General features: G+C 37.5%; 1 protein-coding gene across 1 annotated transcript in view; it reads left to right on the plus strand.

Annotated features, from left to right (window-relative positions):
• Positions 1 to 4,576, plus strand: part of THAP7 (THAP domain containing 7) — a 64,987-nt gene extending 60,411 nt beyond the window's left edge. The window contains exon 7 of the mRNA XM_053690581.1: positions 3,542 to 4,576. Within this exon, the coding sequence (XP_053546556.1) occupies positions 3,542 to 4,217 (676 nt within the window). The 3' untranslated portion in view covers positions 4,218 to 4,576. The remainder of the gene's footprint in view (positions 1 to 3,541) is intronic.
• The last annotated feature ends 12,351 nt before the right edge of the window (positions 4,577 to 16,927 follow it).

Raw genomic sequence — 16,927 nt, forward strand, 5'->3', positions numbered from 1 at the left:
GTTTCCAGATCCATTTGGCTTCTCTATTAAGCAGGTCCCTTGCTATATTTCCCCCTCTTAGGTTTTTTTTGGGAGCACTATCGACAATCATGTAATCATTGGTCCAAATATTAAGGAGTTCCAGGCATTTCCAAGATCCTCATACCAAAGAGGCAACACAATAGGCAGAAAGTTGGTCCGTGCCATGTCCACCAAGAAACCTGATAATGCCCAATGCCAGTTTTTTTGCACTCCAAAACCGGTAAGGTATCATTTCCCATCCTCATACTGGGAAACAATATTGTATAAAAGATTTTTATACCTGTAATTTGACTTATGTTGTCTATGCACTAAAATGCCCATCTGGGCTATTATACGTTGACGAGACAACCCAAAAGATAAGAGATCGCATTTGTCAAAATAAGTCAACTATTCGTAATGAGAAAATGTCACATCTGCCTGTTCCAGCACATTTTGCACAAATGGGCAATCAGGCCAATCAGCTAAGGTACATGATTGTCGATAGTGCTCCCAAAAAAACAAGAGGGGGCAATAGAGCAAGGGACCTGCTTAATAGAGTAGCCAATTGGATCTGGAAACTTAACACCATGTTCCCTAAGGGATTAAATAGAAAATTTGACCTTCTACCTTTTTAATTTAATTTTGCACAGGCCACTTTTTCACACTTAGCTCTATAATGAGGGTTAAAAATTGAAGACTACAATTCAAATCCTATTTTTTTGCATTGATATAGGTTATGTGTTAATATATAATTGTTGGTAACTTGCTGCACTTGTTTTTAATCAGGTTCCCAGTCCCATCCATAGGGAGTTAAGGGTTAACATTTTGTATTTAATGAAATGATTTAGGATGGTGTCAATTTTCTTAAACCACTCCCATGTGCTGATTGGTCACCTGTTTATTATTGTATGTATAAAGTGTGTGTTTTGTATTTGTAACTAGCTTGAGAAAGGGGCAGATGCCCGAAACGTTGCTCTTCCTAATAATGGTATAGCCTGTATACTCTGTGCCACCCTTTTTGTTCTGCAATGTATTACTGACATTTTATATATAGAACAGCATAGTGCAAGTATTCTATATAACTTCTACAGACATCAATTGCACTGAAGAGCAATAAATTAAAACATTGGGAGCCTCACAGGGACGGAACTTCAGGGGGTGCAGTGGTCGCAACTGCGACTGGGCCCCTGACGTTGGGGGCCCAGCTTCAAAAAAACATTTTTTTTTTATTTTATTTTTTATTTATTTTTTCCAATAAATAACGTTGACCTGCCACTGCCTGCACTGATATCATGTGAGTGTGACATGATGCTTCACTAGTGTCTCTGACTACAGGGGTTAGTGTTTCTGTTTTACCCATTGGTGTTTGTGTATGTGTGTGTATGTGTGTGTGTTTGTGTGTGTATTTATGCATGTGTGTGTGTGTGTGTGTATGTATGTGTCTGTGGGTGTATTTATGCGTGTGTGTGTATGTATGTTTCTGTGTGTGTATTTATGCGTGTGTGTGTGTGTGTGTGTATGTGTCTGTGTGTGTGTGTATTTATGTGTGTGTGTGTATGTATGTATGTATTTATGTGTGTGTGTATTTATGCGTGTGTGTATGTATGTATGTGTCTGTGTGTGTATTTATGCGTGTGTGTGTATGTTTGTATGTGTCTGTGTGTGTGTATTTATGCGTGTGTATGTATGTGTCTGTGTGTGTATTTAAGCGTGTGTGTATGTATGTATGTGTCTGTGTGTATTTATGCGTGTGTATGTATGTATGTGTCTCTGTGTGTGTGTATGTATGTATGTGTCTGTGTGTGTATTTATGCATGTATGTGTATGTATGTTTGTGGAACCAGCAAACTACAGACCTTGTTACTACAGCATGGGGGGTAAACAGTGTCACTATACAGTACCACTATATACAGTACGGGGGGGCTGGACCATGTCACTGACTACTGTGGTCACTTTATAAAGTACTGGAGCGGGTAGGGTCAGGCCAGCCATCTTACCGGCAGATTACAGACTGTGTCACTGACTCACTATATACAGTACTGGTGGGTTAAACAGTGTCACTATATAAAGTAATAGGGGGTCAGACCATCTCACAGACTTGTGGGCACAGGGTACCTCCTTTTGCAGACAGGTAATCTGATTCACATTTTTTTTTCTGTGTTAAATGTAAAATAAAAACATAAAAAAAAGTTATGTATCAAATTCACCTTTTTTTTTGGGGGGGGGGGCCCTAATTAGATTCTTGCACCTGGGCCCTGTGGTTTCTAGTTACTCCTCTGGAGCCTCAACTGAGATTAACAAACACAGAGCAGCCCCACCAGACATAACATTCTGCTATTAGTCACAACATGCATAGAAAAAAATATGATTTACTATAATTGAAGACATTTTAGGCAGATTTGTTTTTCAATCCAAATGAGCATTTAACCCTGATATCTCATGTAGGGCCTTATGATCAAAAACTCCCTATCATGGAGAGAAATCACGGAAGACCACACCTTTTGGGAATGTATGCATCTCTCATTCACATCCAGAATCCTGCATAACTGGATGTCTCAAGCTAAAATTTGCCTTTCTAAAAAGCACTGAGACCTTGCAGAGCTGACCAGACTTATTAGATAATCTTGCCAGAGCTGAGATCATCAGGCCCTTAGACTATAATGCCAAATGGCCCTGAATACCTCTGTTTCCATGTGGAAACGGAGTTAAGAAGCAGCGGTCTTAAGACCGCTGCTCCTTAACTCGTCCGCCGCCTCTGAGGCTGCGGACATCAATCCGCCCGATCAAATACAATCGGGTTGATTGACACCCCTGCTAGCGGCCGATTGGCCGCAAATCTGCAGGGGGCGGCATTGCACAAGCAGTTCACCAGAAATGTTTAGCATGCTGTCAGCATTTATCGGTGTCTGGCAGACATGATTGCTACAGCGGTTCATGTCCGCCAGACATTTGATAAATCGGCCCCATTAACTTCACTACACAACAGCCACATGTTAACCTCAAATTTAGTTTGACATCTTTTCCTTATTTAAATTTTTGAGATTTAAAGGGACTGTAACTGCAATAGACACTGCTATAAATAATAATATGCACGGATGTTGATCTAAAAATCCAGTATAAAACCTTTTAAAAACTTACTTAGAAGCTCCCAGTTTTGCACGTTTAATTAGGTTGACTGGGACACCCACAGAAAGCAGACACTCCCCCTTCCTCTGCATATGAAAAGACCCTTTAAACAAACAGAAGCAAGCTGGAGTAGGTATACATCAGTATTCTCCTAAAACTTTGTGACTTGGTTAAGAGTCTGAAAATCAGCACAATGTTATTTAAAAATAAGCAAAACTATACATTTTACAAAGAAAAAAACCTGTATGAGCTGTATAAATGGATCATTTACAAAACATTTATGCAAAGAAAAATCTAGTGTATAATGTTCCTTTAAGCTTGCTCATTTTTTTAAACAATATTATTTTCTAATATTCCAAATACAGTTTTAATACACTGGCAGCTGTTTCACTTTTTACTTTACTTTCACTTGTAGGAATCTTCCAGTAATTATTTATCCAGATCTCCCAGATGGAGCAGAACCTTCTGATACTCCATGCTTTGATAGCAGACGTTATGACAATGTACCCGTGCCAGATATGGTAAACTTCCATGGACTCTGCCCTGAGAACATTGATATTCCAGCTGATGCTGCTCCAGCTGAAGGAGCCATTGCCACTACTGTTGACCACCAGATGCATCCCGAGACCATGCTTGAAGATATGGATGTTTCCACAGTTATCAGTGGTGCAGTCACAGACTGTAGCATCGAATCTCCGCATGCCAATGGTAAGGAAGCTTTAGAAGCCCCTCAGGGCTCTGAACCAGTGGATTCCAGAGAAGTGCCGACTGAACCTTCTCGCCCAATATCTCCATCTGCATATATGATTCGCCTCCCACAGCCTCCAGGTGCTTACATCCAAAGTGAGCACAGCTACCATGTTGGGAATGCTCTCCTCTGGAAAAGAAGGGCAGAATCTGCATTAGAGGCTCTGGGCAAGGTTCAAAGACAGCTGGAGGCTTGTAGGCGTCGGGAACAGCGTCTGCGGCTTAGAATCTCTGCTTTGCAGCAAGAACACATGCGGGAGAGGCGGGTGTCTTATGATGTCCGAGAAAAACTTAAAGAACATCTTCAGGTGTTTGAACTGCAGCTCATCAATGACTTTGTGTGAAACTCCAATCTTCCTTCCAGTTGTCCATATAGAGCTATCATGGATACTAATTTCCCAGAAAATGCCTTTCTTGCATATCAACATATTTACTTGCAGTACCTTATATTTTAGACTCCATAATTCTTAACACAATACTAAGGTTGCAAGTAAAGTGGTAGTTACATCTCAGCTGAGTTGATATATGGAGAGTTTGTAGTATGTGGAATTACTGCAAATAGGAATATACTTATCAAGATATTCTTATCCCTATCAAGATTATTGAGTTGTTCTTTAATAAAGTGTTTTGTTGTTTTGTTTGTTTTTGTTTTTTTGTGGGGGGCTGTAATATTCATGTCATCACTAAAAGACTTTAAACTGAATATTTTAGTTGTTGTTTTATTGTATTACCCCTATCCATCTCCTCTCCTTAAGACCACAAACAGGCCAGAATTTTAGGCTTTTTCTATTTACAATGACTGAACTAAATTAACTTCCCTGTGTCTTACTAAGAGATCCTGCAATATTAGCATCATTTGTTGTCCTACAGGACAGGAGGTTTAGCACCTCTGATTTTCACTGCAGCATTTATGCCAAAAATGTGTTATAGGGACATGAAACCCGCATTTTTGTTTCATGATTCAGATAGATTTACTTCTATTAAATTTGCTTCATTCTCTTGTTATCCTTTGAAGGAGCAGCAATGTGCTACTTGGAGCTAGCTGAAAACATTGTGTGAGACAATGAAAAGAGGAATATATGTGCTGCCACTAATCAGCAGCTATCTCCCAGTAGCGCATTGCTGCTCCCTTTCTTACCTATGTATGGTTTTCAACAAAGGATACCAAGAGAACAAAGCAAACTTGATCAAAGAAGTAAATTGGAAAGGGGATTTAAATTTACATGATCTATATGAATCATTTAAAGTTCAAATTTGAATTTTCTGTCCCTTTAAATACACTTAACGTTTCTGTCTTGTTGGTGTAATTTGTGTGGATCCAAATATTTCTCATATGTATTGAAAACCACATGCTCCAACTGCACAGACTGACTCAATTCCGGATTTGCTATTGAGGTCCTGTGTGTTAACGTCACCTTTGAGTAATGGTTTATTGTAATTTTTTTAGTATTTACAAAACTCCTTTTTAATTAAAAAAAAATGTACTATTTGAAGAATGCTTATTTAAATGCATAGTTTATTTAAATGCAAAGTCTTCTCACAAAACCACTGTTTAACCATAGGAATGGTGTTGTGCGTAAGGTCCTTGTCTATAGTAAACAAAGGATAGAAGCTTAAAGGAAGAAAATTTGATCATAGGAGTAAATTATAAATGTGCTTAAAATGATATGCTCTATCTGAATCATGAAAGTCTAATTTTGACTAGACTGTCCCTTTAAATCTAAAAAAGGAGAACCTATAAAAACAGAGTAGATGCGTGGTTCAGTTATTTCATTCTACATTTTTCAAATTATTCAAGACAGGGATATTAAATAGTGCTCCTCTTGTAAAAAGAAATATGTGCAATCAAAGTAAACCTAAAAAGAAACAGATTGTGTAATAAACAGCAAACAACTGCTTTCTTTGTAAATGTGCACTTAGACATTCTCAGTGTAGCCCTGCCCAAAGCTAGATATGGCGGCCACCACTACAGTGTTAAACAGTCTCTTTCACTGTTATAATTAAAAAGCATTTGCTTATACTTAATAGAAATCATTCCAATATATATTATTCAGGTATTTCAATGGATTTTATCTTTTATTTACAGTATTTAATTATTTTTACACTACATTTGTGCTTCCTGTCACTGCCCTACGTGGAGGTGGCCTTTGCAGGAAGTTTTATCTTAGCCTGATGTCATGAAACTTCTCAGCTAGTGAATAGTCTAGATAACAGGAAGTCAGATTCCTCATGCCCAGAACTGACAGAATAAAAACTTTTAGGTTTTGAAAATCCTCTGCTCTTAAAACACAGGGGGCAAAGGGCTACACTTAGAATCTCGTGGTAATTTTAGAAGAAAACCAATTATTTTTATATTTACTTTGATTTAACTTTTTATTTATTTATTTTTTTTTACCAAAGAAGCACTGTTTAATATCCCTTTAAAGGGATATTCTGGTCAAAATTTAAATGCACATCGATGAATTATATCTATGAATAGAAACATATTTGCAATATACATATTTTCTCAAAAGTGCTTCTAGTTAAAGTTATCCCTGTTTTGTGAAGGATAGCAGTATATTCTCAGTGTACTACCAACATTGTTAAATTAATATACTTTATAACATTTAAACCTCTAAATGTCTGCCTGTTTCTAAGGCCTCTTATCACATGATTCTTAGTTGCTTTTGTCAGAGAAATGTTGTTTCTCACAGCGCTAGATTAAGTGACCTATTGCTCCTTCCTATGATGGGTCCCCAACTACCCACAGAAAAAGAAATATACTGTCTATGGTATAGATAGGAGCGCCAAAAAAGGCAAAGTCTGGTATGTGTGGTCGTTATGTTGTGATATATTGTGGGAATACCTATGTAAGTGCTGTGTAGGTACTTAGGTATATCCTCAAAATCTCCGGGAACTTATCAACAATAATATAGAATAAAATATAAAATACAATTTATTACAATATTAATAAACATGGATCCATGGTACATAAAAACAGAAAATATAAATTCGGTACAATAAAATGTTAGTATAAAATGTGTGCCAAAAATGAGATAGAAAGCCAAGAAAAAGGGTGGGACCCTGCCGAAGGGGGGACCCAATTGTTGGCCAATCTAACAAGTCTCTTTAAAACAAGTAGCTTAAAAACAAATACAGACAAAATAAAAGTGAGGGTCGGTTATTGGCACTACCGTACACCTCCGAGTTATTGTCTTATGTGCCCTTGTGAGGGTGTAGGCTCAATGGTTAAATACAATAAGAAGAGTACTGATAAATGCAATGTACAAATAATATCACAGAGAGGGGCCAAAGAAAGTATGATAGAAGTAAAAAAAAGTGGGTCAAAAATAACTAGTGTATACACAAACTGGTGCTGTGCCAAAGGGTGACAATATAAATACAATTGAAATATACTTAAAATACAATACAATTGAAATACACTTAAAAATATGCCGTTCAAGTCGATAGTAGTGTTTACAAAAATATAAAATTAGTGAGGATAATGAAAAAAGGATGCAAAAATTGTGATCACATAGCAAAAATAAAACAAAAATAAAACAAAACAAAAATGTTATCCTGATTGTATCCCAAATCTGTGCAGAAAAAAATTCAAATAAATCCAAGATAATGTTCATAAAAATTCAAATAAATCCAAGATAATGTTCATAAAAACAGGTGATGCCCTTATGATAATCCAATCAAAGTTTAAGTTAATGTCCAGCAATAAGAACCATTGTGTCCATAAATACCAGGTGGTGAAATAAAGACAAAAATTAGAAACAAAAACCAAAAAATATATTGGTTATTAAAAATAAAAAAATAAAAATTACAGTAGAAAGCTGGGAAATCCTAAAAACCTGAAAACGAAAAATAATAAAATAGTATAGTACTGTTAAGATACTAGATAAATCAAGGAATATAGCTCACCATATAATTGCCAACACGTTTCGGCCCACAACTGGGGCCTTTTTCAAGACTAGTATATGGTAGGGTGAGCAGGGGCTTTTAGATCTATGTATTGCCAATCAAATTGTGTTCCCATTGGCGCCAAAAATACTTAATACCGGAAGTACTTGGCCGGAAGTGTCAATCATGTCCCGGATCTAGTTGTTCCGGTCATGAAAAAAGAAATATATCATATAAAATTAAAAAAGTTTTTATTTCCTTTAAACAACCAGATGCCTTATCTTAGTGTCACTTGTTACTCACTTTAGTAGTTTGTCCCCCAAGAGGTGTGTGTTAGCCAGCCTTATATCGTATCACTGGATGTAAACTGTTTGCGTTAAACCGGATGTTGTTACAGCCCCTATTTCCGGTTTCGGATTGATACGCTAAACCGGAAGTATGTTTACGCCAAACCGGAAGTATGCTTTGCTTGTGTCGGCATTACGCAAGTGTTGTCTGCCGGTGGGGCTTGAATTAAATCTTATGTGCTCCATATAGGGCACTGTTTTATTGTGTAGGCATGGTTAAGTGAATGGGTATGTCAGTTATATAATTGCTTATATAAGAAGTCACCATTAATAAGGTTATAAAATTGTAAATTGGAAGTGTGTAGATTGTTTTCCTATACAATGTCATTGTATGCCCAATTGTATAAATGCTAAGTCCCGATTGGAAAGAATACATATTTCTTCCTTATATTATATGTCTGATAACATAAAATGTATACATAGGAGAGGATATGTGTGTCTCACGTTAAGCTCAAGAGAGGCTCTGTTGTTGCTATATACAGATACCCATACATGTGGGATAGAGGTTTGGCTTAAGCCATACAATATTTCCCACTTACTCTCTGTAGTTAGTGGGTGGGATTAAATTACCATGAACTCATGGTTTTGGTATACAAAGTTGTAGAATATATAATGAACCTACAACTAATTCATGGTGTATGTTATGGATCTAAAACTCTAAAAGTTTTATAGGAAAACAATCTACACACTTCCAATTTACAATTTTATAACCTTATTAATGGTGACTTCTTATATAAGCAATTATATAACTGACATACCCATTCACTTAACCATGCCTACACAATAAAACAGTGCCCTATATGGAGCACATATGATTTAATTCAAGCCCCACCGGCAGACAACACTTGCGTAATGCCGACACAAGCAAAGCATACTTCCGGTTTGGCGTAAACATACTTCCGGTTTAGCGTATCAATCCGAAACCGGAAATAGGGGCTGTAACAACATCCGGTTTAACGCAAACAGTTTACATCCAGTGATACGATATAAGGCTGGCTAACACACACCTCTTGGGGGACAAACTACTAAAGTGAGTAACAAGTGACACTAAGATAAGGCATCTGGTTGTTTAAAGGAAATAAAAACTTTTTAATTTTATATGATATATTTCTTTTTTCATGACCGGAACAACTAGATCCGGGACATGATTGACACTTCCGGCCAAGTACTTCCGGTATTAAGTATTTTTGGCGCCAATGGGAACACAATTTGATTGGCAATACATAGATATAAAAGCCCCTGCTCATCCTACCATATACTAGTCTTGAAAAAGGCCCCAGTTGTGGGCCGAAACGCGTTGGCAATTATATGGTGAGCTATATTCCTTGATTTATCTAGTATCTTAACAGTACTATACTATGTTATTATTTTTCGTTTTCAGGTTTTTAGGATTTCCCAACTTTCTACTGTAATTTTTATTTTTTTATTTTTAATAACCAATATATTTTTTGGTTTTTGTTTCTATTTTTTGTCTTTATTTCACCACCTGGTATTTATGGACACAATGGTTCTTATTGCTGGACATTAACTTAAACTTTGATTGGATTATCATAAGGGCATCACCTGTTTTTATGAACATTATCTTGGATTTATTTGAATTTTTATGAACATTATCTTGGATTTATTTGAAATTTTTTCTGCACAGATTTGGGATACAATCAGGATAACATTTTTGTTTTGTTTTATTTTTGTTTTATTTTTGCTATGTGATCACAATTTTTGCATCCTTTTTTCATGATCCTCACTAATTTTATATTTTTGTAAACACTACTATCGACTTGAACGGCATATTTTTAAGTGTATTTCAATTGTATTGTATTTTAAGTATATTTCAATTGTATTTATATTGTCACCCTTTGGCACAGCACCAGTTTGTGTATACACTAGTTATTTTTGACCCACTTTTTTGACTTCTATCATACTTTCTTTGGCCCCTCTCTGTGATATTATTTGTACATTACATTTATCAGTACTCTTCTTATTGTATTTAACCATTGAGCCTACACCCTCACAAGGGCACATAAGACAATAACTCGGAGGTGTACGGTAGTGCCAATAACCGACCCTCACTTTTATTTTGTCTGTATTTGTTTTTAAGCTACTTGTTTTAAAGAGACTTGTTAGATTGGCCAACAATTGGGTCCCCCCTTCGGCAGGGTCCCACCCTTTTTCTTGGCTTTCTATCTCATTTTTGGCACACATTTTATACTAACATTTTATTGTACCGAATTTATATTTTCTGTTTTTATGTACCATGGATCCATGTTTATTAATATTGTAATAAATTGTATTTTATATTTTATTCTATATTATTGTTCATAAGTTCCCGGAGATTTTGAGGATATACCTAAGTACCTACACAGCACTTACATAGGTATTCCCACAATATATCACAACATAACGACCACACATACCAGACTTTGCCTTTTTTGGCGCTCCTATCTACACCGTAGACAGTATCTTAGTTGCTTTTCACAACAGTGGAAAGCTAGTTCATGTTGGCCATACAGATAACGTTGTGATCACACCCGTTGGTTGTGGCAGACACTGCATTAATTGGCTAAAATGCAAGTCAATAGGTAATAAGTAAAAGTCATGTGATTAGGGGCTATCAGAAGATGCTTAGATACAAGATAATCACAGAGGGAAAAATTAATATAACTTTGTTGGTTATGCAAAACTGGGGAATGGGTAATAAAGGATTTATCTATCTATTAAAACAATACAACTTCTTGTGTAGACTGTCCCTTTAACAAATTAATTACCAGATGATGCAAGCACCTTAGGCTCTCTGAGCAAGTGCTGTGATTAAAATGCTGGTGCACGGTGCATACTTAAATACACATTAGAAGCAGCTATAGCTTTTCTTAGAGGCATTTTTGCTAATACATGTATATTACAAAAAATGCTTCTTTCAAAACTGAAATGCATCCATGTGGCTTCCTGTTTTGGCTGGAATATCCCTTTAAGTTTTGAGGTCATGTGATTTTTGTTTCAAAAGTCCTATACTGAGCATGGGCAATAAACTAACTACAGCTAGCAGAGAGGTGTCTCCTAGCATAACCTCAAAAGAGTAACTGCTTTCCTGCAGAGCCCCCCCTCCTCCTTGCAGGGCTGTGAGGGAAAGAAAAGAACACTGCACAAATTAAGTTAAAAAAAAAAAAAGTAATAAAAGATAAAATTATTTTAAAGTGATGACTAATACATATTGCTATGATGTATATTAAGCATAACACACTGCTTATTGTTTTTTATTGTATTAAAACAATGAAACAGACTGTTTAATATCCCTTTAACCTCTTGGATGCCAGTGAGGACCCTATGTGTAGCAGCTCTTTATGGCAGCCAAGTGGTTAAATGATTGCTTCTTGAATCATGCTTAAAGGGACAGTCAACACCAGAATTTTTGTTGTTCGAAAAAGAAAGATAATCCCTTTATTACCCATTCCCCAGTTTTGAATAACTAACAATGTTATATTAATACACTTTTTACCTCTGTGATTACCTTGTATCTATACCTCTGCAAGCTGCCCCCTTATTTCAGTTCTTTTGACAGACTTGCATTTTAGCTAATCAGTGCTATCTCCAAAGTAACTTCACGTGCATAAGCTCAATGTTATCTATTTGAAACACATGAACTAATGCAATCTAGTGATCAAAATGCATTCAGATTAGAGGCAGTCTTCAAGGTCTAAGAAATTAGCATATGAGCCTCCTAGGTTTAGCTTTTCAACTAAGAATACCATGAGAACAAAGCAAAATTTGTGATAAAAATAAATTAGAAATTTGTTTAAAATGAAAGTTTTTTTTGGACTTGACTGTCCCTTTAACTCAGTTGTTGGAACGCAGCACACACCTATGCACTGTGGCACGGAACCCTGGGTTAGCCACTTCCAAACTGCTTCTTGAATCATGTAATATTGTTTTGTAGTTTAGTTCAAGGTCAATCCATTCTTTATTTTAGAGGGTCACAGTTGTACAAACAGTTATATAGATTGATGATAATTCATATTTTCATTGTCTGTATTTGTAAATCTTTTATTGGGCCATCCCGGTTTCTGATGACTAATGAGCTGCCTGCTTCCTTCCTTTCATTTATTTATTAATTTTCTTATTTACTCAGAAAATGTAAATGAAAAATTAATCGAGGCTACATATGAAACATGCTCTACTTTTTGTCAAATTTTATTTAAAATGATTATGTTCAGGTAAGTGTCAACGATGCCTTGGAGTCATCCATTAACTTTATATATATATATATATATATGTCAAGCAGAAAAGTATCTAAGTATAACCGGGACACTAAAGATTATGACCTCAATATAGTTTATTCTTGGCAGCAACATACAGGGAGTGCAGAATTATTAGGCAAATGAGTATTTTGACCACATCATCCTCTTTATGCATGTTGTCTTACTCCAAGCTGTATAGGCTTGAAAGCCTACTACCAATTAAGCATATTAGGTGATGTGCATCTCTGTAATGAGAAGGGGTGTGGTCTAATGACATCAACACCCTATATCAGGTGTGCATAATTATTAGGCAACTTCCTTTCCTTTGGCAAAATGGGTCAAAAGAAGGACTTGACAGGCTCAGAAAAGTAAAAAATAGTGAGATATCTTGCAGAGGGATGCAGCACTCTTAAAATTGCAAAGCTTCTGAAGCGTGATCATCGAACAATCAAGCGTTTCATTCAAAATAGTCAACAGGGTCGCAAGAAGCGTGTGGAAAAACCAAGGCGCAAAATAACTGCCCATGAACTGAGAAAAGTCAAGCGTGCAGCTGCCAAGATGCCACTTGCCACCAGTTTGGCCATATTTCAGAGCTGCAACATCACTGGAGTGCCCAAAAGCACAAGGTGTGCAATACTCAGAGACATGGCCAAGGTAAGAAAGGCTGAAAGACGACCACCACTGAACAAGACACACAAGCTGAAACGTCAAGACTGGGCCAAGAAATATCTCAAGACTGATTTTTCTAAGGTTTTATGGACTGATGAAATGAGAGTGAGTCTTGATGGGCCAGATGGATGGGCCCGTGGCTGGATTGGTAAAGGGCAGAGAGCTCCAGTCCGACTCAGACGCCAGCAAGGTGGAGGTGGAGTACTGGTTTGGGCTGGTATCATCAAAGATGAGCTTGTGGGGCCTTTTCGGGTTGAGGATGGAGTCAAGCTCAACTCCCAGTCCTACTGCCAGTTTCTGGAAGACACCTTCTTCAAGCAGTGGTACAGGAAGAAGTCTGCATCCTTCAAGAAAAACATGATTTTCATGCAGGACAATGCTCCATCACACGCGTCCAAGTACTCCACAGCGTGGCTGGCAAGAAAGGGTATAAAAGAAGAAAATCTAATGACATGGCCTCCTTGTTCACCTGATCTGAACCCCATTGAGAACCTGTGGTCCATCATCAAATGTGAGATTTACAAGGAGGGAAAACAGTACACCTCTCTGAGCAGTGTCTGGGAGGCTGTGGTTGCTGCTGCACGTAATGTTGATGGTGAACAGATCAAAACACTGACAGAATCCATGGATGGCAGGCTTTTGAGTGTCCTTGCTAAGAAAGGTGGCTATATTGGTCACTGATTTGTTTTTGTTTTGTTTTTGAATGTCAGAAATGTATATTTGTGAATATTGAGATGTTATATTGGTTTCACTAGTAAAAATAAATAATTGAAATGGGTATATATTTGTTTTTTGTTAAGTTGCCTAATAATTATGCACAGTAATAGTCACCTGCACACACAGATATCCCCCTAAAATAGCTAAAACTAAAAACAAACTAAAAACTACTTCCAAAAATATTCAGCTTTGATATTAATGAGTTTTTTGGGTTCATTGAGAACATGATTATTGTTCAATAATAAAATTAATCCTCAAAAATACAACTTGCCTAATAATTCTGCACTCCCTGTAGACCCGCTAGGGGCAAGGGAAACCCTAATTCTTCTAAAACCAAACACAATAAACGTAGAACACATTCTAATAAGAAAGTCACTTTCTCAAGTATAGAAACAGTAGATTCTGAGAGCTCTTTCCCTCAATCAGCAAGTTCCTCAACTACTGAACTGGCAGAACCACCCAGAGATTCAGACATAGGCACTACAGCCTCACCAGGCACCACTGCCTCACCCAGAACCACACTAGCAGCCCTGGTAAAGACCCCCAACCAAACCAGCACTCCTAAAAGCACTAGTCAACCACATAGATACCCCAGCAGGACAGCCTCAAAAAACAAAAAGAAATAGGCAATGTTATAAATCTGTCTAGCACTCAATTATCACCTGCACAAATATCTATTCTGAATAAAGGTCTCACCTTTGCACTTTCCACTAACTTTGACGTTTTTTCTACAGTGATAGATGTAAATAGGTTGGTTCGTAAGCTTACCTTAAGAAAGCACTTTACTGGAATTGATACTGACCCTTCTTTCACTCTCTCCACTTTACCCACACAAAAAGAAAACACTCACACAGGCCTGCTATACAAAGACCAGTGTGATTTTATCACTTTGTTAACTCTACAGCATACCACTCCAGGGAACACTACCCCTACACATAATTTCAATCATAAGGATAGGTCCTACTTTTATCCAGTCCAGGCTAGAAGCACCAGCATAGAATTATACCAGGAAACAGTACTGAGAGACATTCTTGCACTAAATGACTCCTTGAAAGGGACAAACACATCGAAACATAACATCACACTACAAGAAAAGAATGCACTTGCAGAATTAGAAGAAAACCCTAATATAGTAGTGACCCAGGCGGACAAGGGAGGGGCGGTGGTTATTTTAAACACCTCAGACTATGTGGAAGAATTAAAAATACATCTTGACAATTCTAACACCTACACTAAACTCAGCCATGACCCCACACTAATGTTCAGCCAGGAACTACTTTCATTTTTGGACACGGCACTGGAAGAGGGGCATATCTCTCAGGAGGTAAAGGAATATCTGTCCATTAAAGACCCTCTAGTCCCCACTTTCAGGGTCGTGCCCAAAATTCACAAAACCCTCACAAAACCCCCTGGGAGGCCCATTGTATCCAGCATAGGGTCCCTGTGTGAGCGACTTGGAGCCTGGCTGGATTCTGTACTCCAGCCTATTGTAATGGCCCTTCCTGGCTACATTAGAGATAGTGCCCACTTACTCCTCCAACTGGAGAAAATACATTGGCAACCCACTTTCCAATGGCTGACCATCGACGTGACAGCTTTATACTCGAGCATACCCCACCAAAAAGGCTTGGAGGCCTTGGGAAATATGCTAAGACGGTACACTGACTTCACTGACAACTTTATAGAATTTGTAGTGTCTACAGCCAATTTTTTACTGACCCACAACTACTTTGTCTCTGGGGGGGAATTCTACTTACAAAACTGCGGCACAGCCATGGGGGCCAAATTCGCCCCGGCCTATGCTAACCTATACATGGGTTGGCTGGAAATTAACACCATTTATGCCGATGACTTCCCCCTCAGAGACAATGTAGTAGTATATGGCCGTTTCATCGACGACCTAATAATTGTCTGGAACCCCATTAATCAAAGAGAAGCCCAACATTTAGTTGACTTACTAAACACCAACCCCTTTAACTTAAGCTTTACATATAATGTCCACCCTAGATCTATTGCTTATCTAGACTTACAGTTGACCATAGATACTAATAACAACATTGTATCCTCTATCTACAGGAAGGCACTAGCACGTAACACAATACTGAGGGCAGATTCATGCCATGTAAAACATACTATAAGAGGCATACCGAAGGGCCAATATATAAGAGCCCGGAGGAATTGCTCTAATTCTTTACAGTACCAAGAACAAGCTGATCAAATTACTGCCCGGCTTGTGGAGAGAGGATACAATAAGACCACTTTGACAAAAACAGCAAAAGAGGTTGGAAAATTAGACAGACGTACACTATTTGTCAACACAAATAGGAAAAATAAAAACAAATGCACTAGTGATAGACAGAACACACCGACTAGAGAAATTGTCTTTTCCACCCAGTATAGCAGACAGTATGATGAAATTTGCAAAATAATACATAAATATTTGCCCATTCTACAAAGTGACCACAAACTTAAAGACATAACTAGACAGCAAATAAAATGTGTAGCCAAAAGAGCTCCCACAGTAGGAGATAAAGTAAGAAAAAGCTTTACTTCAAAACCTCAACACAATACAAACTGGTTAACTTCACATCCAGGCTTTTTCAAGTGTGGACGCATATGTAAAAGCTGTAATTATACCCAGAAGAAAGACCAGTTTATATCCTCAAATACAGGCAGGACTTTCCCAATCAAACAAAGAATAGATTGTACTAGTCAATTTGTAATTTATTTAATTACATGCCAACAGTGTCTCCTACAATATGTAGGCCTTACCACACGTCCCCTTAAGGACCGCATTAGACAACATCTATTATCACTTGATGAGGAAGTCCCCAGAACACCTGTAGCCAAGCATTTTCGAACACATGGCGTACACATCAAACATTTATTCTCATTCTTAGGTATTGATCACATAGGAAAGGACATTAGAGGAGGTGACAGAATCAGTAAACTGCAGAGGAAAGAAGCCTTTTGGATCTTTACCTTGCAGACAAAAAGCCCAAAAGGTATGAATATGAGGCAAGACCTGGATCTATTCATAGATTAATTTGCAAGTCCTTCGCCAACTGCTACAAAAGCAATATTATCTGCACAGAGCATTTTATCCTCTCACTACATAGTATTGTAGGCAAATTCCATTGCCCCTTGGCACATATAAAAATGAAATAATAAACAACAACCAATGAGTGTTCATCGGTTTTA

This window comes from Bombina bombina, chromosome 8 (genome assembly GCF_027579735.1).
Source record: "Bombina bombina isolate aBomBom1 chromosome 8, aBomBom1.pri, whole genome shotgun sequence".
Taxonomy (NCBI): Eukaryota; Metazoa; Chordata; class Amphibia; order Anura; family Bombinatoridae; genus Bombina; species Bombina bombina.